This window comes from Bacillus rossius, chromosome 5 (genome assembly GCF_032445375.1).
Source record: "Bacillus rossius redtenbacheri isolate Brsri chromosome 5, Brsri_v3, whole genome shotgun sequence".
Taxonomy (NCBI): Eukaryota; Metazoa; Arthropoda; class Insecta; order Phasmatodea; family Bacillidae; genus Bacillus; species Bacillus rossius.
In genome coordinates this window covers 47,118,752-47,143,861 of record NC_086333.1, presented here as the reverse complement: position 1 = coordinate 47,143,861, position 25,110 = coordinate 47,118,752, and the positions used below count along the sequence as shown (strand labels likewise).

Below are 25,110 nucleotides of genomic sequence, written 5' to 3'. Positions count from 1 at the left end.
TAACTAAGTTTTACATTATGCCGTTAGGACATTTTTTTTAAAGGCACATATACTTGATGATTTATTTTTATTGTTCTCAGTAGTTAGACATGCTTATTTACATTACAAATTATTAAATTGTAAAATTGTAACATGTATCAGTCAAAATGACACTATAATTTTAGTGAAGTAAGTATCATTGAACAAGTAAGTGTTTTATTTGTCGAAAATATCCAAGTTTTTCAGAACACCACAATTTAATTAAAATGGTATTTAACGCATCTAATCTTAAATTGCAAGCAGAAAAACGAGAAATACATCAAAATTTGCTTAACGCACAAAAAGAAATAGCACTGAAGTCTGACGCTGTTTCCAAGAGAACTGATTCAGATTGAGAACAATTGTCAAACTACAGCTGGGCAAGACATTTTTTTTTATAGTAGAAACACACAAGAAAATGTATGACAAACTCATCAGAAAAATAAAAACCAGTCCCTTAAAACAGTCAAAGAAATAATCTGACTAGCTGGACATCAAGTGCTAGAATTGGAACGCCAAAGTGGAACAATTTCATCTAGTGGAAAGTTACAGAAGACAAGATACTCTTACCACTAATACACCTGATCAACAAGAGGTCAACATTACATCCAATGTGTCTGGAAGTTCATCTAAGCAATGAGCATTAGCATGATCACGGGGTGGTTTGGAATTTGCACCGGATGACCCATCAGTTCTCACAGGTGACACATCTCTCCTGCCATTTACATACCAAATTTTCATTACCAACATCTACCACGTCAACAACCGTACACCCATTCACTAATCAGTATTAAGGATACGTGATGGGGAAAAAAGGCAAACAATTGAAAATATTATTTTTCTAATTAATAAATCAAGCTGTTAGCATCTGGGTACTGGGAATAGGACCACCGATTGTCAAAACTCTGGCCACCCCGATAGCAATAAATGCAGATGCATCCAATAAGTAGAGACAAGATTTTATGGTTTTATTTTTATTCCAATTTTGTTTCTAAAACAGAAAATTTTGTGTTATTGTTTTTATTTTAATAAAAGCTGTTTTGTAACACTTACTCCACAAAAATAGGGATAAAATTTATGTGTTGCATTTTTGCGATAAAAAATTTGTAATAAATTGGTCTTAAAGACATTCAGAACAATAAAAACAAATTGGTGAGCTTTTGCGTAAATAACGAAATTTCTTGTATTATACGTTAAAAGATTACTTTTTCTTAAATTTTTTAATTAAGTTTTGATTAAATGCTTTTTGAATCAAGTTTTGGTTAAATGTTGCATAATTTCATGATATAATTTGCATTACTGTGCTATATGGTGTTACGCGGTGTACTGACAAGCTTTCTGGCTTTATTTTAGTTTTATTGCAATTCACCATATAATCTTAGTCCTTACCGATGAGTGATGCTGTTTAACTGCTTCATCATCCGGCAAGACAATGGGTTTATTTACCTAATGTTACTTTGCAAAACTACACTCACTGTAAGTTGCATGCGGATGCAAATGAAATAAAGTTCCGACATCTCGTGCAACTGCTTACCTCCCCTGACGAATTCGCCCGGCTTGTTGGACGGCAGGTTCGAGCCCAAGTATGCCACTGTGTGTGCCGGGTTGAAGAGGCCGGTCTTCCCGTTGTTCAGGACGCCCTTCCAGCAGCTGCCTACGCCTTGCAGCGGCCTGCAAGCCAGCGACAACCCCTTAGTCTACCATCTTCACTTTCAAAACACACTAAGAACACATACAGTCAGCACTCTTCCCAGGGGTAAAAGTCTAAATTATTTTGCTTCCATAAGTTTGTGTTTTTGCTCATTATTTTAAATCAATAATATAACTAATATTAATTATTTATAAAGTGTGTTACAAATTTAATAAATTTTTTTTAATAGTTTTTAGAAACTTAAAGACCAATTTTTATGTCAACCCTAGAATGAAGTAAGCAAATGTATTGTATCCAGTTTTAAATTAATTGTTTGTGTGTAGCCTTTGACATGTTTTAATTCATTTTTGGTGTATCATTCATACATCAATAAAAATTTGGATTTTCTAAAAACCAAAAAAACTTAGATTTGTATAATTTTTTATTTATTTATTCATGATATTGAAAAAATTAAGTAATACATGGCAAAGGCTACACACAAAATATTATTGAAAAAATTGTACACAATAAGATTACATGCTCCGAGTTCATACAAAGGTTGACATAAAAATTGGCCTTTAAATTTTTAAAAACCATAAATTAATATTATTTCATTTATAAAACATTACATAGACAATTAAAAATAGTTATGTAGTATTTACTTAAAATAATAAGCAAAATACAAAATTACTGAAAGAAAAATTATTTAGGATACTACCCCTTTCAATTTATATTCTTCGGTTTGGCACATTCTGTAGTCCAGCACTTACTGAGCCGCTTACATTCCGATTTCTTCAGGTGGATTAACCATTTGTTTACATTGACCGCCAGGATGCATCAATACGCTGACCACATTTTTAATTTGCTCAATGTTTATTTTATGATTTTGAAGTGAAACTTCTTTGGGCACGATGAGAGTAAAATTTCAAGAGCATATTTTAATGCAAAGTTTTTGTGAAACAGTGTTGTGAAAAGTTTCTGATGCAAAAAGGACAAAGAATAGCCTACTTGGCCAAAGAGATATAAAGAGATCAATATGCTATAGGTGTTGCTGTGCTCGTTTTCGTTTACCTCTTTGTGCGATGATTCGTCCCTCATCCAAAAAAAATACAAACCGAGAAAGATAGATGAACAAAAGAATAAAACAGATGGTGTGTGCATGTACTTGTTTCAGAAAATAGATATAGATATCCTATTCAGTCAGCTATGAGTGCCTTGAATTTTATATTTGCTACCAGCACGCTTGCATTCTTCCTTGTTCAACCAGCAACGTAAAGAGCGCTGTTGATACATGCATTTCCCCCCCTATGTATAGCACTACCCGTTATGTTGCAAGACCCTGCCCTCCCCAGTTTTTACCAGAAATTTTTAAAAAGATTAAATATTATGTTTTTTTCAGTAATGCAGTAGATCATATGATTACATATTCTTCAAAGTCACCGTGACCTATTTTTTCATACTTGTATTTTATTATTTGTAATATTCTTGTAATTAATTTTGATGTTTAAGTATTTGATTTAGAAAAAGTCTCTTTACTATAATTTTACTGGCTTTTATTTTGCTGGCTTGGTTATTATTTATGTAAGTGCAGATTTCAGTATTTTATTGCATTAAATGATCTTTTTATAATAATAATTTTATGTGTGTTTTATAATGATTTTAAGACAGTGAGTATTGGGTGTAGAGAGAAACAAAGACATAAAGCGACACAGCAGCACTGACAGATGATAATTTATTGCATCCTGTGTAAGAGAGACAGATGTTAGCCCAGACAGTGGGAATATCTGATAGGAATCCCCGAATTCTGTGTTAAATTAAAAGAGATGAAAGGTGTGGGAGAAGGACAAGAGACATGTGACCGAGCAAGGGGAAGCCCTCAAAGAAGGGGCTACTTCATTATAATTGTAAGAGTAAATGTTGTAGCCAATCATAAGGCAGTATTTCGAGGAAGTCCCCAGCTAACTGAAATTTTCTTAGTGTTTTGTCTTTTGTGATGTGCTGAGATTCGTCAGTCGTTGTTAAAGTACTGTGCCGAGAGGTTTTGCAAGGGTGGTAGCTCACAAATTTAATAGTAATGAGATTTCAAGAAGAGACAATTTCATGTCTGGGTGCTGGGGCCATGCTGTAATCAAATATCAAACTTAGTTTTTATATATTATCAATTTTCGGACAATTTTTATTAGAATTTGGTAGGCCCCAGATGTGCGGTGTAGGTCCGGGTTGTCCGCTGGCCCACCGGGATTTATTTCCCATGTATCTGCATACTTAGACAACGGAGTCACTAAGGACTTAAGTTTGTGAAGGCACAGAGTGAGTAACGATATGCGAAGGTGAGAGTTTTCTGCCGAATTTATCGTGTAAAGAACATGTATGAATTATGTCATCGATAAGAATAAAAGTAAAAATTGATTTTGAACATTTTTCTTTGGTAATTATCGTAAACAGTTTAAAATAAGTTAGCAGTCAGTGACAGAGTTATACACCCCACTAATTGCAACAGTCGTCAGGACATTTGTTTTACAGTGTTTTATGTTTGTACAAGGAACAATGTGCCTAACTAAAAATGCTTTTAACTGTTTAAAGAAATATAAGAAATAAATAAACTAATTAATTAATAGTTAATCATGATACAGTATTTAACTGGAAGCATACAAACAAAGGTGTCTGCTAAATATTTTTTTTTAATCTTAAATGAAAAAAAAATACGTACGATTTGTCCAGAACCGTAATGATGTCTCCAACGCGATAGCATAACTGTTCTCGCTTCACCTTAACCGGATCCTCTATGTAATCTTGTACGGCTTGCACTTGCTCTGGCTTGCACTGGAAAAAAAAAATTGGGGTCTTTCAAAACTACAAAATTTAGGACTAACCATTAACGACTGCAGTTGACTCTGCATACATACCTCTGGTAACATTGTAATCAGATTGGAAAACTTGGGCCTCTTGTTGGGATCATGCTGCCAACATTTCAACATGATATTGAAATATTCTTTAGGACAGGCTTCTGGTTGTTCAAGTCTCTAGAAATAAAAATTGTCACATAAAATTCTTTCATCTAATATTGCTTAGCAACTACACCAAAAACACATATAAATAACTTCATACACCAGAAATTTCACAATCGCAGTAATTTGACATACAAATTCATGTTATTATAGTAGCCACCTTAAGGGAGAGAAATGGGAACAAAAGACATGTTAGTTTAACATGAATACAACTTTGTATTGTTTAATATTTGAAAATTGACTTCCATTAAGGCAGGAACCACACATTAGAAGATTTTCAAAAGCATTGATATAGTGTCTATACTAAAATATAATTTCTGTTGAAGTTATTACAAAAATTAATTGAAAACTTAGCACCAATAACTTCACAGAGAAAATTATTTGTACAAGCCTGTCACTATAAAATTCAGGTATTGCATTCAATTGTACTCTATGCATTGTGAAGACTAGTTTTGAAAATAAAATGACAGAAATAATTTTTTTTATTTATTTAAATGTAACATGCCTATCTACAGTTTAAAAAAAACCTTATTTGGAAGGCACAACATACATAAACACACATAAACTAGCAAAACAATGTAACAGTACAAAGGACCAACAAGGACAGACTAAATTGGTGAAATTAAAATTATAAATAAAAATGATCATAACTATACCATATGAATACCAATCAAAGGAAATAGGAATATTAAAAATGAGTGTGTATATACAATATTTTTAATAATGCAAGATAAATACCAAGTTTATAAAATGCTGTAAATCTATAATACTGTAACGTTAGGATAAATAAGTTAGTAAAAACAGTATATATATAAAGATCTTGCTTGACCAGTTATTTACCAGGTTTTCTTAATTGTTAAAATCAGAAATTAATCTACAAAGTCATTCTTTTTGTGAAGTGTGCACAAGGTTGGTTGTCAAATGACTGTGAAACTGTGTCTTAAAACTATTGAAACCAAGGTGGCATATGCGGGTTCCTATTTCTCCCCCTCAAGGAGGCCGCCTGGCCGGGCGTACGAGCTCTAATAGTGCGGGGTTACTAGGGGTGACACTGGCCCATGCATCACACGCCTCACAGTCTCTATGCGCCATGCACAGAACTGGCATGATGCCTTCGTTTCTGTAACGCCCCTTAAGCGGCAACCCTGTAATTTGATACTGAAATATTATACACGAAAGGCCCCTTGAACTTTCCTACACCTTTTACAACACAAGGTTCAGAACTTCTCATGCCTAAAAATTGTTTTAGACATCTTCACTGTCCAAAAAATACACGTGAAAGATGAATCAATGAAATGAAACTTGCATAGGCAAATGTAATGGCTCCTAAATGCTATTCATAATCACACACTATCAAGAAATCTTGAGCAGTTTATAAATGGCGCGTTAACACCCGGAGCTATGCCCAGCTGGGCAGCCAACTTAATGTCACACATACAATTTTCTGTTATTCATGATATCAATATCAATTTTTGCTCTGAAAATTCTCTCTGAAAAGTGATTCTAGGAAACTACACCCAACAGGCAAGTGCCAGTGGAGAGGCTATCAGAAACACAGCCAACAAACAATGTGTTTGATTCAGCAGACAGCCTGAACACAGCAGAAGATGCATGTCAGGAATCCACATCATAGGGAGACAAAAGCCATATACAACAGCTTCATAAAATGCAGTTCGTACAATAAAACTAGTTTCCAAAAACTAAGTAGAGCTATTCTAAGCTATTCAATCTCGCACGTTCAATGACCATTCTGGATTAGCAATTTTGCTGAATTATCAAACGTATGTACAGTTTTAATGGAATGCCTAAAAAAAAATTGGGAGGTGTAGCACAATGATATTTTTAAAAAAAAACTGGTAAAAGCTACTCTATGGTAAAAAGAACACGAGAGTAACAGTTTCGAAAAAAAAAAACTATCTCCAATATCACATTGTAAGGGGCATGGAAATTTTGCAAATTGCAATATAACACAGAAATTAACCTCAATTAGCTACAAAACAGTGAAACAGTTTGTTTTAGTGAAATAAAACCGAAATTCAAATGTAAATCCTGTGTTGAAGATATTAAATATCATTAAAAATAATGCAATTAGAAAGTTATCACAATGTGCACACTAAGTTTATTCACAGCTTTAAAAGAAAAAAAGTCTCTCTTGTATAATGTTTCGCCATTTTTTGCTACAACAGTAAAAGTTGCACCATAACATTTGTTTGACAAAAAAAAACTAATTTTCCTCATTAAATTAAAAATTCTTTGAATGTGTAGTTCATACTATGTAACAAAAAAATCATTTATAACAAGAAGATTGAGAATTTAAGTCAAACTATCACCACAACGTTCTTTTCATTCTGAAACCTGGTCAACGAACTGCTGAATAATGTTTAACTACTAACTTTCTCAGAGCCATTAAAGAAACAAAAAAATCTACTTCCACCATAGACATATATACTATATACATAGATGCTGTGTAATTATGTTTTCAGAGCGTACTGACATTTAGCTAAGATTTTACTGCGACATCTTACAAGCTACATACTAACCTAACATTTCCGAAGTTGTTTGTTTAAATGAGGGTTTTTTTTTTACTTACTACGTTTAACTAAGTATGTGAAGTTTTTATACATTAGTATTTTATTTTTATAAGTTGAAACCACACAAAATTTTATAACAGCAAAATAAAACCGAAATGCCCAACCTTAAAAACAAAATGTGGTAAAAAATAAAACCGCAGAGGTGGAACCTGGCAGCTGAGGTCAACAAATGCTCAATTTACAACAAAAAAAAATAGAAATAATAATTAATAATCCATTCCAGATTACAGAATGTGCTGAACTGAAGAATGTCAGATTAAAGATTGCCAACTACACTATGGATTTCCTAAGCCCAACAAAATGTGTGGCAGTATATGGAGGAGGAAGCACAGGGAAAACCCCATAAAAAGTTATCATCACCCCATAGGCACAAAATTTAAATATTAGCATTACAGAAATTATTTGGAAACCAATCAAATAACTGATACATTGAATCCATGTTTATGGCATTCTGAAAGAAACTTCTCTGAATAAATTAAAATGTGGTCAAACGCATACTTGTAAAGCAAAGATTTTATGGTTTCATATTTGAATTAATTTCATATTTTAAAAAATAAGATTTTTGTTGCTACATATTTTTTTTATTTTTATGTATGGTGTACAGGTGTGTACATAAATAGTAAATATTACTTAAATTGGGCATATACCGTATTTAATCGCATAATGTCCGCACATTTCTTTTTAAATACTTGAAATGGAATTTTTTTAAATCCGCATTAAGTCAGCACCAGACAAAGCAACCTTGGCCACCCCTGAAAGGCACAGTAACGGGATGGAAAATTACTGACGCTGTCAACAATGCTTTGACCTTGAGTTGTTCAATTCTCCGGAGTGGTCGCTGAGAGGGTTTGTAGCGTGGTGAAACCGTCCGGACTCAGAAACTCGCACTCCACTGCGCAGCTGCCTGCGACGTCACGCGAGTTGCAAGGGGATGGGCTATATATAGCACAAGCCAGTATACGTCAACTCACACTACGTCACAAAGTAGGGGAGGTAGCGGAGAAGTGGTGGGGGTACATGCGCACAGTTTTTTTATACAGACAATGGCAAGGGACAGGGAGGGAGGCTCGCCTGCGCCGGCTAATGCAGACATTAGACATCTGCCCCGTGCCGTCAGTGGCCATCTCAATGAAAGAGTAAAAAAATATCTTTTCACGCAAAGCATTTATTTCGTGTAGGCTGGCTGCGGCTTCTGAACGTAACAGCACACACGCGAGTGAGAGAAGAAAAAAAAAATGAGTGGTGTCTTCCACTAATCGCCAGCACCCAATTATCTCGACACCTGTCACATTTCTCACATCCGCTGCGGAGGGTCGCCAGTCACCAGCGCTCTGCTAGTAAACTAATTATGAGAGAACAATTTTTTACTCTACACAAAACGTAAAATTTTGAGGAAAAAATTTTTTTCGGGCTTCACCGCATAATGTCCGCACCCCATTTTTTTTGTCAAAAATGTAGCGAAATTACTGCGGACATTATGCGAGTAAATACGGTATCACATTTCAGGTACCAGAAGAAGAAACCAATTATTGGTAATTATTTCTAAATAAGCCTTCATTGCTTTATCGGCTGTACAAAAAAAAATATGCAGGCCAATAGAGATGTAATAGGATGAGGGAGTGTTCATAAAGCCAGTCACATAAGCATACAGTACAATTAACTTAACTTTTGTCATCTCGAAAAATCGGGGTATGCTCTTCATGCAACATTGACTGAAATGCAACATCTAATCATCCAGAATGTGTAAATAAATATTCTGTTTCATGTTAGTGGTCACCGCAGTGAGCGGGCTCAATCCATTATACAAAAAACACTCCCAAAACATCACAGACCCACTACCGGCTTGAAATTGACCTTGCACACATCCAGGATAAAATGCTTCACGTCACTGGAATACAACCAAAAACGTGATTCGTCAGATCACATTACATTCCGCCAGTCATTCCATGTTATACTGTTATGTGTTGTACTGACATCCATTTTGTTATTATTTTGGTTTTAATGCTATTCACCATATAATCTTGCTTTTAACCATTACCTGTACAAGAATTGAAATATTTATAAAATATAAGCTTCGAAGGCTTAAAAAAATTTCATTGAAATGTGTTCAGCTAATAGAGATAAGAAAACTCACTTGGAAATTTGGTTCATCGATTGCTTCTAGTATCTGATGTCCCGTAAGCGCAGCCCATGGTTGGAAACCATAGCTGAACATCTCCCAAAGGGTGACGCCATAAGCCCAAACGTCAGACGCTGAAGTGAATCTCAAGTAACTGATACACTCAGGGGCGCACCTGCAATGAATACATTTTCCAACTTCTTTAATAAAAATACATACACACATACTTATAAACTTTAACAAAATAGTAACTATTAGTTAACGCAAACATGTATAATCCACCAATAATAAAATTAATTTAGTATAATAGATATAGACAAGATTTTATGGATTTATTTATTTTTTTCTTTATTTATGAAGTAGTGTATTATTTAACAAAAATGTAAATTAATATTCCTCAAAACTTACTTCAAGAAACATGTCACATTTTTACTGATACATGATGCACTTTTACAGTAAAATACTTTGCAATAAACACACCTGGGACAGAACTACTCAGGAAAAATTAAAATAATATGCAAATCTTTATGTAATCAAAAAATGTGCCAACATCATTAATGTAAAAAGTGTTACTAATAAGAGATGCAAGATCAAAAAAAAAATTAAATTGATATTTTGCATTTAATTCAGTTATTTTTTTGGTACATTCTTCATGCTAAATAAATTTATTATGTGCATTGAATTTACTATAATATAAGATTACATGTTTGTAATAGAAGTTAAAGTTTTGTTAAATTGCTGGTTGATTTCATGATTTTAGTTGCATTTCGGTGCTAAATGGTTTATTAACTTGCATTTTGATGTTATATGATGTATTGAAATGCTTTTCCATGTTATTTCGGTTTTATCGCAATTCACCAGTCTTGTTCATAATAATAGGTATGTCCGCCATACACTGTTTTGTTTCATCACTGGGTTTAGCTGTCGTGCTGTTGTTCAGAGTTGATATTTTGTAATTCCTGTTCTGGTAAAAATATCTCGTGTCTTCAGCCCACTGTGTCCTTCCTAGGAATTATCTATGTCGTATTGGCATGTAACATTTGACATCAGCCAATACGGGATTGTTTTTCATGTGTACATGTATTCATATTTTGTTTCCCACTCTTCAGGTTGTTTCTATGACAACCAGCCTAAACCAGCAATGCTGTACATCCAATATATTATGTTAAACCAATCTTCCCCATTGCAAAATTCATTAAAGAACATAATAATCAAATTACATAGAAAATATACTATACATTTTAAAAAATGGATGTGTTGCATCTTCATATTCAAGTTAGAAATGCTGGATATAACAGCAAATGCATGGGAAAGGACAAGAACCGAAACACATAAATTTCAAGTGTAATTTTTCAATAATAATTCTTTATCGTTTAACATTGCAAAATTGCCTTCCTTAAGGCAGATGGCAAATATTAGAAGTTTTCAAAGTTTTCAAAGACTGTGTCTATTGACAGTATTATAACAGTTGTTAGTAATGGATAAAAAATATTTTTTTAAAAATCAACACCAATCACTTTAAAAATGACTCTATTTGTAGCAACAAGTTCCTATTCATTTCAAGTATTACACTAAATTATATACATACTATGCTTTAATGAAGCAAAATTTTGACAATTAAATTATAAGAATTTTTTTATTGCTTAAAAAAATGTTCACACCAAAATAGAATCTTTCGTTCCTTATCTGTACCCCATAAGGAATTTTTTTTTTTTCTTAGAATCTTATTTAGAGAAATTTTATCTTATTAAACATACTTCTTCTTATATGTGAATTGTAGTAGGGGATTAAGTATTAGGTACTGATTTTTAAAAACTGTACCAAAAAGTATATACAATGTTGTAAATGAAATTGCTGTATACTAAAATCATTCTCATGTTTTTCTTCACATTTACAAGGAACACCTATCACAAAAGCTCAGTTATTAGAACATAAAAATTAAACCAAATATTTAATATAAAATATGTGGAAAAAAAATTAAAATATATGTGTAACATGTGAAATACATGAATCAAAAATATTCAAACAAAAACCATTTAAGTACTTACCATGCAATTGGCAGTTTGAGGTTAACATTGAAGTTAGTTTGGTAATAATCTTTGCCAACTCCAAGAGCCCTTGATAGTCCAAAGTCTGATATTTTCACTTTATTCTTGGAAAACACTAAAATGTTTCGCGCAGCCAAATCCCTGAAACAAAAAAAAAGTTTCATTAATTAATTTCTCAGATATATGTGAGCCAAAACAATTTCAATTTTTTGATGCCAACAAAAGCACTTTAATTACAAATATTTCATTCTTGGTTAAAATTAGCAATATAAACCTTTGACAAAATTTAACAGAACTAATGGTCTACTATTAAGTAAACAGGTTTTGACTCCATCATTAAATTTTTCATAAAAAAATTTAACATTTACATACAGATTGTATACAAAAAAAATTAATATTTTTCATTTAATGCATTAAATCAAAATTTCACATTGCATGAATCATTTAAAGAACATATGATATTTTTCACTCCACTAACCTTCATGCTCGAATCCATTATTCTATACCTTCTTTCAGGTAAGAGATAAACTACAGCACTTTAATATTTTACACACTATAAACCTGCTTCTGCAGCTTTGCAACATTATAAAATACAGAATACTTAACAAATGTGGATAGCAAGAAACAGAATTTGTCATCTGACTGAAATCAGGATGTTCACTTCCAGTCTCTTATCAGCATTATGCTAGATGAGGTAAACACTTCCTGCGTTATCAATGTTGATAGCGATGTCAGGAGGAAATATCAAGCTATAGCTCAACAGTAATGGCTTTAAGATATTTTCATAAAACATAGAAAAGGGTAATACAAACAGGTGTATCACAATATTGTCTTTACATCTACTTCAATGTGCGCTGCAGTGGTAGCAAGCTGATAAGGGTAATTTCTTTCTGTTTATCAGATACAATATTAAAGGCGTAATACTTTTTTTTAGGATGTTTTCAAAAGTAACCAAGTTTATATAACCATTTTGTTTGTGTATGTGTATATGTTTTTGTCCCTTAAACTTTCATAAGGTCAAATACTTGATTTGACTGTATACATAATGTCCAAATAGTTTTGCTTAGAATACCAATTTTCTTAGAAATCAAATAATAAATCCTGTAATCAAAAAATCATGAAAAAAAAAAATTCTTATTTTTGGTTATCTATTAAACAAACACAAAATATTTAAAGAAAATTTTAATCATTTGCACATAATTAAATATATGCTGCTTTGTTTGGACTTATTTGCAAGCAAAATACTGTGTTAAATTAATAAAATTGAGCAATTTTATCACTTAAAATTCACCTGTATTTGATGAAAATAAATTTTCTGTGTATGTTGAAAGGGAGACAGTAACTAACAAGGTCCAGCCCATTTAATAAAAATAATAATGTGTACATAAGCACAAAAACTTACTTGGAGCATAGGCAGATAAAAAAAACACCTACATGATATTACTTAGCTCAATTAATTGTCAACATAAACTATGTAAGAGATTTTGGTGACAAATGTAAAAATTTTGCCTTTATTTTCAGAATATATGGTACAATTTTAAATCCCAGGCCAACAGCTTTTAAGCTTTTCTGAAATTCCAATAGTATAACATTTTACATCCAGATTATCAATATAACAACAATTTCAAAAATTTTAAATTATATGCATACACAGTCAACTCCCAATTATCTGCAGGTGGGTTATCTGCATTAAAAAGTCTATTTTTTTTACATACAATCACTAAAGTACAAAAAAAAATAGTCTTAGGCCTTAAATCCTGAAAAAAAAAAAACTTAAAGCACTGATAATGTAGCAAATTCTTGGTAATTCTTAAAATAGATAAAGGAAAAGCACTTTTTTATATATTTCTGGGCACTGATAAGGTGACCCCAAAGCCGTGCATGCACAACTTGGCAATGCCGATGTCTCGAAGCATGCGACACATCACCAGCTTATCGCGTTTCCTCCAACCTGCCAGCCACCCGTTAATGCTTCAGCCCTTGCCTGTTGTAAAGTGATTTATCAGCATGGCCATTGTCATGTACGAACACATCCGGGAAACATAAATGTGTTGTTCTAACAAATCCAACAATAACTGGAAATAATAAGTAATCTCAAGGAAGGCTGTACAACAAATGGAGTGTGTGAAATGATGATCTGATGATATAAGTAGCAACCAAAAAAAAAAGTTTATTACCTAATGCTTTGAATAATTTACAGACTCAGAGTTGACTACACACTGAAAAGTCATGCAACAAAAACCTCTTTATAACAAACTAACTGTCAATGTATTTTCACCAACATGTTACTTCTTTTTCTTTTTAACCGACTTCAAAAAAAAGAGGAGGTTATCAATTTGACTGTATGTTTTTTTTTTTATGTTTGTTACCTCAGTACGTTCGACTGGGTGAACCGATTTTGATGATTCTTTTTTCATTTGAAAGCTGGTGCTTCCCGTGTGGTCCCATTTAAATTTGGTCCAGTTCTGACAATGGCATCCATGAGAAAACCATATAAGTCTTAAATTTTCATTAAATGTGTGCGCGACAAAAGGACGAATAACTCAATATCACACCAACCGATTTCGATAATTTTTTTTTTATTGGAAAAGACGTACTTCAAGGGTATTTTAATGAGAGTTTGGTTAGGTTCTGATCATGGGATCCATGACAAAGTAACGGAACTCTTCAATTCTTAGGAGCCTGCCATGGCGCTAATTAGCAATAGCAACATTTTTTTTTAAGTTTGTTATTTCCTTCATGGGATAAAAGAAATAAAACCTCTTTGATAACGGAGACATATAAACACAGTATAACATTATATTTTATATTATTATAGGTAGCCACTATTAATAATGCATGGAATTCAAAATTATTCACTTCTTAACACTGAAAAAAATTCAGAGCAAAAATAGAAAAATGCAAAACTATGCCAAACATCAAAAACAATAGTAGCAGTATGAACAACAGTAAATGTCATTATTATGTTGTTCCTAGCAGACTTTAGTGACATATGTTAATTTGTTAAGTTCACCCTGCATCCAAAGTAAAAAAAGTTGATAGTATATTATGTAAGTCAGATGAAATATTTTTTTGGTATTTTAGAGTGGTGTATCCACAAATCAAATGAAAAAGTCATATACCCTTTTTTTTCCAGGAACCACATTTAAATTAATGAAATAATTCTTATTCAAAAATAAATCTTTAACTAATATACTGAGCACTTAGGTTTTGTTATAAAAATTATTTACTGTGAATGTTTGCAACAGTGTTAGTACTGTATGCCAATCCTTTTTGTAGTTAATTCTGCACTTGTCAAAGAAAAATTATTTTTCTCCACAATAACAACAACAATAATAATATCATCCTGGAAACATTCACGACTGTTGCCATTAGTTGTATGATAATATTTATTATAACTGTTAGTAAACCTCATTCACAGCAAGGTCATTCACGATAGAAGCATAAAACATTGTAACTAACACTGGGGGAAGTTATACTTATAGTAAGGTACCATCCCAGTATTTCCAAAATGTTATTCAATCGTTCATGGAAACCAAACTCAGAATGAATAGACCTAATTATAATCTGAGTTCTCTTGAAATTGAGTTCAATATCTGTCCAATTTGTTACCTTTCTCCATCTGTACAGCAATTAAAGTTTAAACAATCAAAAATGTTACCAACAAAAAAAGTTAAAGTTTTTTATGCACTTTTTTTTCTATATTCAAACTTTATTCAATTTTTCAAAATATTTCTCCTGGTTAGTCACAAAGAAAAAAAAACTCTAAATTTTATCAATGATTACCACCTTTCCACATAAATCTAAATGTAACAATGATTAAACACTATAAAAAAACTGAACCATACCTGTGTATCAGTCTCTTCATCTCTAGATACTGCATCCCATCACATATCTGAATTGCGAAATCACAGAGTGACAACACGGGGAAACTTGAGCGTAGCGAAACTTCTTTCAAACATTCCAACAGTGATCTTAATGGTGCTAGTTCTGTCACCTGGGTAGGTAAATAAAAAAACCCAAAAAAAAAAAATTATCTAGTGATCAATGGGTGAAATAATGTAAGAAAAGAAGCCACAGCAACACACCTATTTAAATAATTGTAGTTTAGTAACTAACATATTTTTTAGGTGTAACACTATGAAAATTTTAAAGCAATTGGTTTAGTAGGTGAGGGAAATGTATAAAACTGTCAAATTTAATAACTGGGTGTGTAAAAGTTATTTTAACATAAATAAAACATTCTGTTATTGAAACAAGGGGTGGTGGAAAAATTCTTTTTCTTAGCAGGAGTATAAATTATGATTGTGGAGGGAAGAAGTGTAGGAAGAGGAAGAATGGCCTTAGATGTTTGTAGATGTTTATGATATTTTTATTTAAAACTTTTGTTTGCATTAATGTTTAAGATAAGTAAATAGAAATTTAAAAATAAATATAATCAAATTCTGATTACTCAATAGTAGACTGTTATTCAATTGCAAATATACAATATGTATACCTGTTACAATATTTAAGTTTTATTGCTAAGCAATGTTTTTATCCTTTTCTCAATCAAGTTACTTATACTATAGAAAAATTAATATCATTTTCTTGAGAAAGTCATTCCTCAATTTTTTTACTATCTTTTATTTAACTTAATGGTTGCATATCACGGTTCAATATAATTTTAGTCAGTACATTCCTATTAATTTAATAAATTAAAATGTGTCGTGAGGGGGGGTTTCGAATCGGCGTACCTTTATACCTTGGGCGCCACCACGTGGATGGGCAAGTGGACCCGGCTACCAACTCTGTCCCAGGGCTGTGACATGACCCATGTGGAGCTAGGCTCGACTTCCCCCCGCTAGCACTCACCGGCCCACTCTCAGCGGCGGGCATGCTATGTTACTGCTTGTGGGGTCTTGAGGTGCCCCACACAACTCCGTGTCTGTGCTGGGAAACTCGTGGTCGGGAATTAATTGCAACGAGTCGGGTGAATATTGAGCTTTATTGGCGCAGACACGTACACTGACAACGCACACTGAAAGCAGCACATAGTCCAGCTTTCATGCTGACGAGGACACCGCATGGCCCGGCCCCAAAATTATGTCTGCCGATTAACCCAAAACGCTCCGGGGGAGCTTTAATTAATTAATTTACACAGTCTGCTGCTGGGGTAGGCCTCTAAGGTTGATTAGAAAAAGGTTTAAAACAACAGTTACGACTGCGGATGTTAATGGATCGGTTACGAGCAAAAGTTGAAGTCGACGAGGTGCTGAGATGCGTCCTACCCCGCACGACGAACGGAAGAGACTGCCCCGGGCCCCGGGTGTCATGGCCGCAGGAAGTGCTGAACTTACCGTTAGTACATTAATAAGACAGTTACACATTACTATTAAAACCTTTTAAATATTAAAAGTTAATTAATATTTAAGGATTACAGATTACAGATATTTAATAATTACATTATTTAAAAAACATGCAGTCTCCACTGCTCCAGTTAGGGTGGGCGCCGAAAGGGTTCGCGCAGTGCGACCGAACACATGCACACACGCACTTGTTGGCGGCAGGTTTGAAACAGAGGGTGTCGGTGGGAGGAGAGGGGGTCGGCAGTGGCGTGAGGCACATCGGGCTTAGGGAGGGCGTAGCCCTGGTCGACGTCAAATGTATTTAAATGGTAAAAAGTCAAATATTTTTAGAAGAAATACATAAAGCATAACTTTCATACCACCTAGGAGGTAAATTTGCCAATTTTAAGGCAAATTTTAGCCTTTCGGGGTACTACCCAAAATGATTTGAAATTTTGTATGAATTTTTTGGTCTTGAATTTATTCCAGTAACGATTTAATTTAAATAACTTCCCCAGAAGCATAATCCTTATACAAGTAGATGTAGTACTATAATACAATCTTTAAAGGGGTTCATTTCAGATACCGAAATGTTCTGTTCCGGTTTGAATCCATGACTACTTGAAAACCAAACTGTTTAATAGATTCATTTAATTTCAAATCCAAAAAATTATAGCATTGAGATAAGTTACGAATATCAATTAAGGTACATAACTAAATCTGCCTATGTACACAATACTGCAGATTTCTAAGGTACTGTTTACCTTACATTTAAAAACCAATGTTTAACAGTCCCTCATAAGTTATAAATATAAGATTATACTGCCCATAATCAGTAAATGCACTATTTACATCTAAAAACACAGGTAACTGACCCCATTTTAGAATGAATGTCATTCTTTGCATCACAGATTTGTACCCCAGCAAACTAATTTGAAAAGAAAATATTTAATATCTTAAATGTACTTTTTTTTTTACTAAAGTGCCATTCAATAGTACCGAGGTATGGCACAAACATGTTACATTACACTTTATGCTGTTCGTAAAAAATATTTATTAAATGAGTGTGAATGTTTTTAGTATATAAAATACACTATTATGGATTTTACAACTGGTTTAGTGTCACTCACGTATTGTAACATTTGTAAAGGCAAAAAAAATTTGTTTTTCAGTGGAGAAAATTTTTGCTGACCATATGGTGAGTTGAAAAGAAAAAGTAATACAGAAAAGGCTTTCTATGTGTCTGCTTACATGTTGCTTTTCTGTAATTATTAAGCCTAGAAATATTTTTTATGGAATGAAAACATTTTGTTTCATAATCAAACAAACTTACATGGAAGGTTTATTTTTGGGTACACAATGAAACATCATTAGTCATTACAAAGTACACTCACTTCTCAAAGATTAATGTGGATTTGAAGTAACAATGCCAATCAATTACGGCGTTATTTGAAGCAGCGAGGTCATAGATTCAAAGTAGCGCTTTTTTCTTTCATTCAAATTTTTATTTCTGTTCACACACACAATGGCAATAGCGCTTGAGTAGTATTCAATACAATGCAACAAATTAATCATGTTAGGAATCAACAATAGTTTGTTTTTTCTTTCCTTAATTGCTAATTACTTTCTTATTATCCAGAACACAGCCTGAGTGTTCAGCCAACATTTATACATATTATGCCATCCCGTATGTCAGCAGCAGCTCTGGATAGAAAAGCCAGAAGATCTCAGGGCTAGTTTACCTTTGCGCCTACTAGGATACGATAGTGGAAAATCATTGCAGACACACATCTTCATAAAAAACAGTGTCAGAAAGTCAGAAAATATGTTAACAAGTTAAATAATCTTTCTAATAATAGAAAAACTATTTTTATGATTTTTTTTAATCTTATTAGAATTGAAATATTCTCATATTAATAACATTATTATTTTGTAACTCAGAAAAGTTGTTACAGCCTTTTAGAAGTGTCATGCCCAAGCCCTATTATGTTAACAATGCGGTCCATGAATGTTTGAATTTAATTTTAGATTGTTTAGTCTCAAAATGTTACTCAACATTTATTTCAATGCACTTAAAATTAGAGCTGTGCCAATATGAATCGGCAGAAGCTGATTTTGCCAATATTTAGTTGAATCAGCATTTCTGCCTATTCACGATAGGCTTGTAAATTTTTGGCCAATATTATTGAAAAATGAAACTGCCTCTTATAACGCTAAAACTTCCCCAGTACCCTTTTCACTTTTTGTACTACAGTACTACACACTTTGATCATCATTTCTTAGCTTTGTGTGCCAGGCGTACATATCAAACTTAAACATCCTAAGTTTTAATAACGTTCTTGAATCTAATACATCACGATTAAGTTAGATAAGAACAAAAACTTTCTTCAATTAGAGCATGGCTACCACTACAAATAATGGAAAATACCAACTACTTGAACTGCAATGAAATGTTCGTAATATCGTAACGGAAGATATTTTTTTGTAAAGTTTTTAAAACTGAATCAAAAAAAATAACCAAATAATACAGGATTTCACAAAACATAAATTACTTTTACTGTTTACGGTGAAAGCGACCACATGAAATGCATTTCCATATAAATGTTTGGTAACATAAATTTTTGCCTAAGCACGCATTAAGATGGTATTGGAATTCCCGTTCTTTAATTGTAAAAAGTACAAAGTTTAACAATTTTGCACATTTTAAATTCATTTTTTTATAATTCGTATTTTGTGAATCCATATATGTATTTCATAGTTACCTATAATTAAATAATTTTATTAATATTCAATAATTATGTTTCCAGCCTTCATTAGTAAATTTATGTTTCAATAAGAAACTAATGGGTCATTAACAAACAATTGAAAACAAGCTAAAAAATACAAGTTAAAAAAAAAAGAGAGGTTATGTTCCGTTTGTAAACTAAAATAATGTGCATTTTCATTGCATGCTTTTCTTAGAATGAGTTATTTTGGGTAATTTAATAAATTTATAAAAATATTTTAACTAAAATGTGTTTTCTCCTGTATCAGTTTGAAATCTGTGAATTGGCAACAGCCGTATCAGCATATCAGCAAAATTTTGTGAATCGGTACATCTCTACTTAAAATATATTTAGACACATATATTAGTACTGAAATTGATTTTAACGGGAGTAATCTTGATTAAAATGTTTGTCAGCAAGCACACTTACCTGATTTAAAAACAAATTATTTTGATTAACATACACTCTTATGGAAAAAAAAAGTATTTGATTATCATTGTATTGATGAGTGCTCTGTTTTCATAGAACAAATTAGGGCGTTACTTCAAAGGGCAGGTGAATTCACTTTAAAGGATTACTCACTTAAAAGTACATATTTCCAGTACCTTACAAGCTGTTTTACACTTAGCAACAGTTTAATATAAGTACTTTCATTATTAAAGTACTTAACATTTGGGTATTTTCAGGTACCTCGAAATGAGATTTCACTGTAGTTATACTTGGCATTAGTTATTATACACCAATGGGAGTATGGAATAACATTTTTTTTTTGTTTATTTTTTTACAGGAACTATTTTGGTAAGCTGGAATAAAGATTTGGAACCAAAATCGGATCCAATTTTCAAACATACAACAGGAATTCAACTCTGAATCAAATCGAACTGAACTTTGAGGAATCACACACTTTACATACCAGCATGAGTGCGTTGGTATCCAGTACCACCCCATACAGTCTCACTATATGCTCGTGATCTATCGCATGCATGATTGCAGCTTCCTTCAAAAATTCTATGGGATTATTCTGCATGCGTTCACGGCTAAGGCACTTGATAGCAACTTGGATCTGTAAATATAAACACACAAATGTAAAATATTGTACAATAATTGTTTTATTCATTTCTTATAAACATACACTAAAAATATTCTATGGAGTTTTGCACAGACAAAAGAATGGTGAAACACTTAAGGAATATGTCAAAACCAAAAGTGTACAAAATTTTATAACTTACCATCCGATTGTATGGTGAATTGCGATGAAATCAAAATAACACTGAAAAGCACCTGAATGCACCATATTACACCAAAATGCAATTAATACAGCATAAAGTATGTAAATGCAACTAAAATCATGAAATCATTCAGTGTTTTAAATTAATTTTACTAAAATACAAAAAATTTAATTTTAATGTATTGAAGTTATTGAATGTTATTTTGTAGGCTGGAAGTTTGTACCAAACGTATCATGTAAAAAAGCATAAGAAAAAAATAATTTTACTTTACCAGTGTAGCCACCGAACTTTGATTTTGAAATTCATGCACATTTCCAGGCTTTCAAGGAACAAAATTAAGTTTTTCAAGGAATTTGCTTGATGGTGAAACTACGCAAATTTAAGATTTAGATATAAAGTTGTTATGTGTTAACGTCACAGGTCCCATACTTATATTCCAAAAGAAGACAGCATAAACAATTTAATTATTGTTTCTGACCTGCCAGAACTTAAAACAAATTTTACTTGAATAAAATAGTTCCCAAACTATATACCACAACCAAAAATTATTAATATACATAGTCATGTGGCATGTTAAATTGATTAAGTGCCTTTATTGGCTTATTACTGAAACATAAGCTACTTATTAAAATATAAGAAAATATTTAAATGTTATACACAAGCCCTTTTATATATTTTAAGATTCATAGTTTTATTTTGAAATTATTAAGTTTCTATATTTTAAATTTTGTTGTTCGCCATAACACTATTAATTTCTGAGAATAAAAATAATGATGGTAGGCAAGAACCGTTTTATTTTGAAATTATTAAGTTTCTATATTTTACATTTTGTTGTTCGCCATAACACTACATATTAATTTCTGAGAGTAAAAATAATGATGGTAGGCAAGAACAACTCAAGAAAACTAAGCAAAAATTTGTTACGCTCCTGCTCTAGTCAATACAGATACCGAGTTTGCGAAACCCCATTGGTTTTGTAAATTTTCATGTGCTCATTGAAATACTTGCATATTTTTATTTGTAAATAGAAGCTTTCGTAAAATTGCCATTGCCAATTTACAAATAAAAATTTTTAATAGGTAGACCTATAAATTCTAGAATAATTAAATACAACATAATAAAAAATAAAAAGTGAAAAATATGTGAATACAACCCTCTCGTTAATGCTCTCAAACACATTTCCAGCCAGCCAAAGTTTGTGAGTGAGCATGTTTTAACAACTTACTTTACTAGCTAATATGTTTCATTTCACGTAATATATATTTTCAATGAACCTGAATAGTGTTTACTGCAACTTTGTGCATTAGATAAACCTTTGATTTGGCATATGTCATTCATGACTTCACAAAACAATGGCAAATGGAATCCACACACCCTGCCAGCCTGCTGATGACCCCAAATATTAAAGTTAGCCATCTCGACATGTACAGAGTGACGTCACGTACAATACAATTCAAGAATCAGGTAGGGTCACGTCTGAGGACCTCCTAATTGTACCAGGGCTTTAAATTCTTTTAGTCCGACAAACAAAACCTTGAACTCTTACGTGCCAATGGTATTAAAATATTTTTTTATCCGTATTGATAGAGCCAGTTAAGTATGCAATTAACAATTTGTGATAGGAAATAAATTTACTTACATTTAAGATAACATAATTGACACATGACAGAGGATAAACATCTCAACTTGATCATTGCACACAGAAATAAGAGTAACTCTTCTGAAAAGCATTTTGGGAAAATTACATTTTTCACAAACTACAGCTTGTATTCAATTGTTTGGTGATCAGCCACAAATTTTCAATATGGACGTGGTCGAATTAATCAAAGTTGACAAAACAACAAAGCAGAACTGCCACAAATTAGCAAACAGTAAAAACTATTACTTTTTTTTTTGTTAATTTGTAATTAAATTCTAATATCATCATGAGTTAAGCTTTGATATAACCTGTAAAACTAGCAGACATAATATCTGTGAGAGATACATATACATATATGAAATTTCCAGCGACAACACGTATGTATTTCAAGCATAATTCCAGCACCCCCACTGTAGGCCTGTGCGAATAGTGTTTTCTGGATGCGAAGCGAATATCGAATCAAATACTAAAAATATTCGCGAAGCCGAATCAAATTGCGAATATATTTCTTGACAACATTTCTCTTACTTCTTATATTAAGTATTTTTAATGTTGCTTATCTAACCTAACCAACTGTTCACAATCCACACCAATTCACAGTATTTTTAATGTAGCTCACCTAACCTAGGCAATTATTTATGGGAGGGGTGAAAACGAAAACAGAAAATAAAATATTTAAAAAAAAAATAATTTTTGCTAGTGTTCCTTCATTTTCCCACAAAGCATCTTAAATGCTACAAATCAAACTCAACCATTCATATGACTTTACATGTTAAATGTCACAAACTTAACCTAACAAACAATTCAAACAAATTTACAGAGTTTTAAATGTAGCTAAGTAACCTAGCCATCCCTAAAATTTTACATTAATTTTACTGTTGCGTACGGTGTAGTTTCAGTGTACTGCACTATGCGCATTGTTGTTTACGTCTAGTTATACGCGACACCTGTAACTACCCGTTGCTGAACAACTGCATGTGCCATGCACATTCCACGAATATGCCACGGCTGATGATAATTTTGACGTGTGCTGGGAGTTGACGAACACGGAACTTGTCGAGCTCGTCTCTTCTAATCAAATCGAAGCGGCATCTGAAGATGATGACAATAATGACGACGAACCAAGTTCCGTCGAAAACGTCAATGATGGAGGCACTTGACACAATCAGTCGTTTTTATCAGCATACAAATGCTTCGACGAAAGATTTGATGAACTTCCAAGAGGTCCAGTCATTTATTTTGTCCGAAAGTCTAATGAAATCAAGGCAAACGAAAATTGATTCGTTTTTTAAAAAGTGATTTTTAATTTTGTGTTATTTTCCAAGGGTCTGTACGAATGATTATTTTTGTGTTACTGACCAATTTTCGGAAAAATTATTTTATATAGTTTGTATGGTTGTCCAACGTAATTAGAGATTTTTTTTGTGTGACATTTTTCATAGGTGTCAACGTGAGTAATAATGTGACAAATTTTAAAAATGAATTTTACTACATCTTTGAGTTTATATATTGTTAGTACGTATTCAGAACTCCGCAAATATGCACCCGATATCATTAGCTTAGTGCACATGTCTCCAGCAAACTAGCTGCGGTCAAAGCGACAGGAAGCGGCCGGCATGACCTTGTGTGACCCCGCCCACCCGTCTCCATGTAAACAAACAGCTGTGCGCTTAGCCACGATGTGCGTGACAGCCTTATCACGGCCACGCGGTCTCATATTTCGCAGTCGGCAAGTGCTGATATAGCTTAAAAAAGTAATTTAATAAGTTTTATGTATATTTCCTTTACTTTTGTTGTGAATTTCCATAGTAAAAACAAGCGTGAAAATAATATATTTTAAAAATGCTACAAAAATAAGATTTTTTTTTTAAATTTTGGCTAATACGAAAATTTGCTATAACATAAACTTTTGGCGCCGTTATAAATTTATGTTATAACGGACTTTTACTGTATATGCATATTTGCAGTTCATGCCTCTAAGAGGTCCTGTTGTAGCCAATCACCAAACTTTCAATGAGTAGGGTACCGGTGAAAATTTCCTCTTACACTTAATAATATGTAGTCATTAACTATAAAACCCCGATATCTTAATTAAATTCTGATATTTGGTAGCTTAGCCCGAAATTAAAGGAATCGCCAGCTTAACTAACCAGTTTAATTGCATTTGTGACTGTGTGCATCTACTGTGCTTCCTTTGCGACGTGCGTGTGTCGTAACCACTTATTTAAATTTCACTTTCCAGTTTCGTCTAAGCAGCAAATATCCGACAGGTGTTGTCACAAGGCGGATTCGGAAGGACTGGTCTAAAGTCCATCCAAATATGTTCAGGACAGCCGGAACGTGCCCGAGTCAAACTATTATTTTTTGGAACCACGCGTGGTATCCGACAAGCCGGCCAAGAACGCACCCGGTCGCTGTCGTTGGTCCACACGCCCTGCTGCACCACGCCGAACTCGCCCGTGCCCAGCTCCTTGTTCACCACGATGGCCTCGGCGGGGATGATGTGCTTGTTAGGGACCTTGATGGCGGGCTTGTCCGCGCCCTCGTCCGGAAGCATCACCATCATGGACGACACCTGCTCCTCCCGCTTCGGCAGGATCATCTGGCAACGAGCACATCAGCAGGGCTTCGAATCAGGATGTCTACAAGCACCTTGTGAGCCATCTTCAAGACTCTTTCAGAACCTTGTGCGTAAAACACATGTTCAATTTCAAAATCTTCCTACATCTAACATGC

General features: G+C 33.1%; 1 protein-coding gene across 6 annotated transcripts in view; it reads right to left on the bottom strand.

Moving 5' to 3' along the window:
- The window catches only part of LOC134531777 (activated Cdc42 kinase-like), an 81,714-nt gene that overhangs the window by 42,761 nt on the left and 13,843 nt on the right, over positions 1 to 25,110 (bottom strand). For all 6 annotated transcript variants that reach the window (XM_063367681.1, XM_063367678.1, XM_063367679.1 and 3 more), the window contains exons 4-11: positions 24,782 to 24,976; positions 20,420 to 20,569; positions 15,263 to 15,411; positions 11,415 to 11,555; positions 9,382 to 9,541; positions 4,555 to 4,671; positions 4,359 to 4,471; positions 1,553 to 1,689 (exon numbers count right to left, since the gene is read on the bottom strand). In XM_063367681.1, the coding sequence (XP_063223751.1) occupies positions 1,553 to 1,689; positions 4,359 to 4,471; positions 4,555 to 4,671; positions 9,382 to 9,541; positions 11,415 to 11,555; positions 15,263 to 15,411; positions 20,420 to 20,569; positions 24,782 to 24,976 (1,162 nt within the window). The remainder of the gene's footprint in view (positions 1 to 1,552; positions 1,690 to 4,358; positions 4,472 to 4,554; positions 4,672 to 9,381; positions 9,542 to 11,414; positions 11,556 to 15,262; positions 15,412 to 20,419; positions 20,570 to 24,781; positions 24,977 to 25,110) is intronic.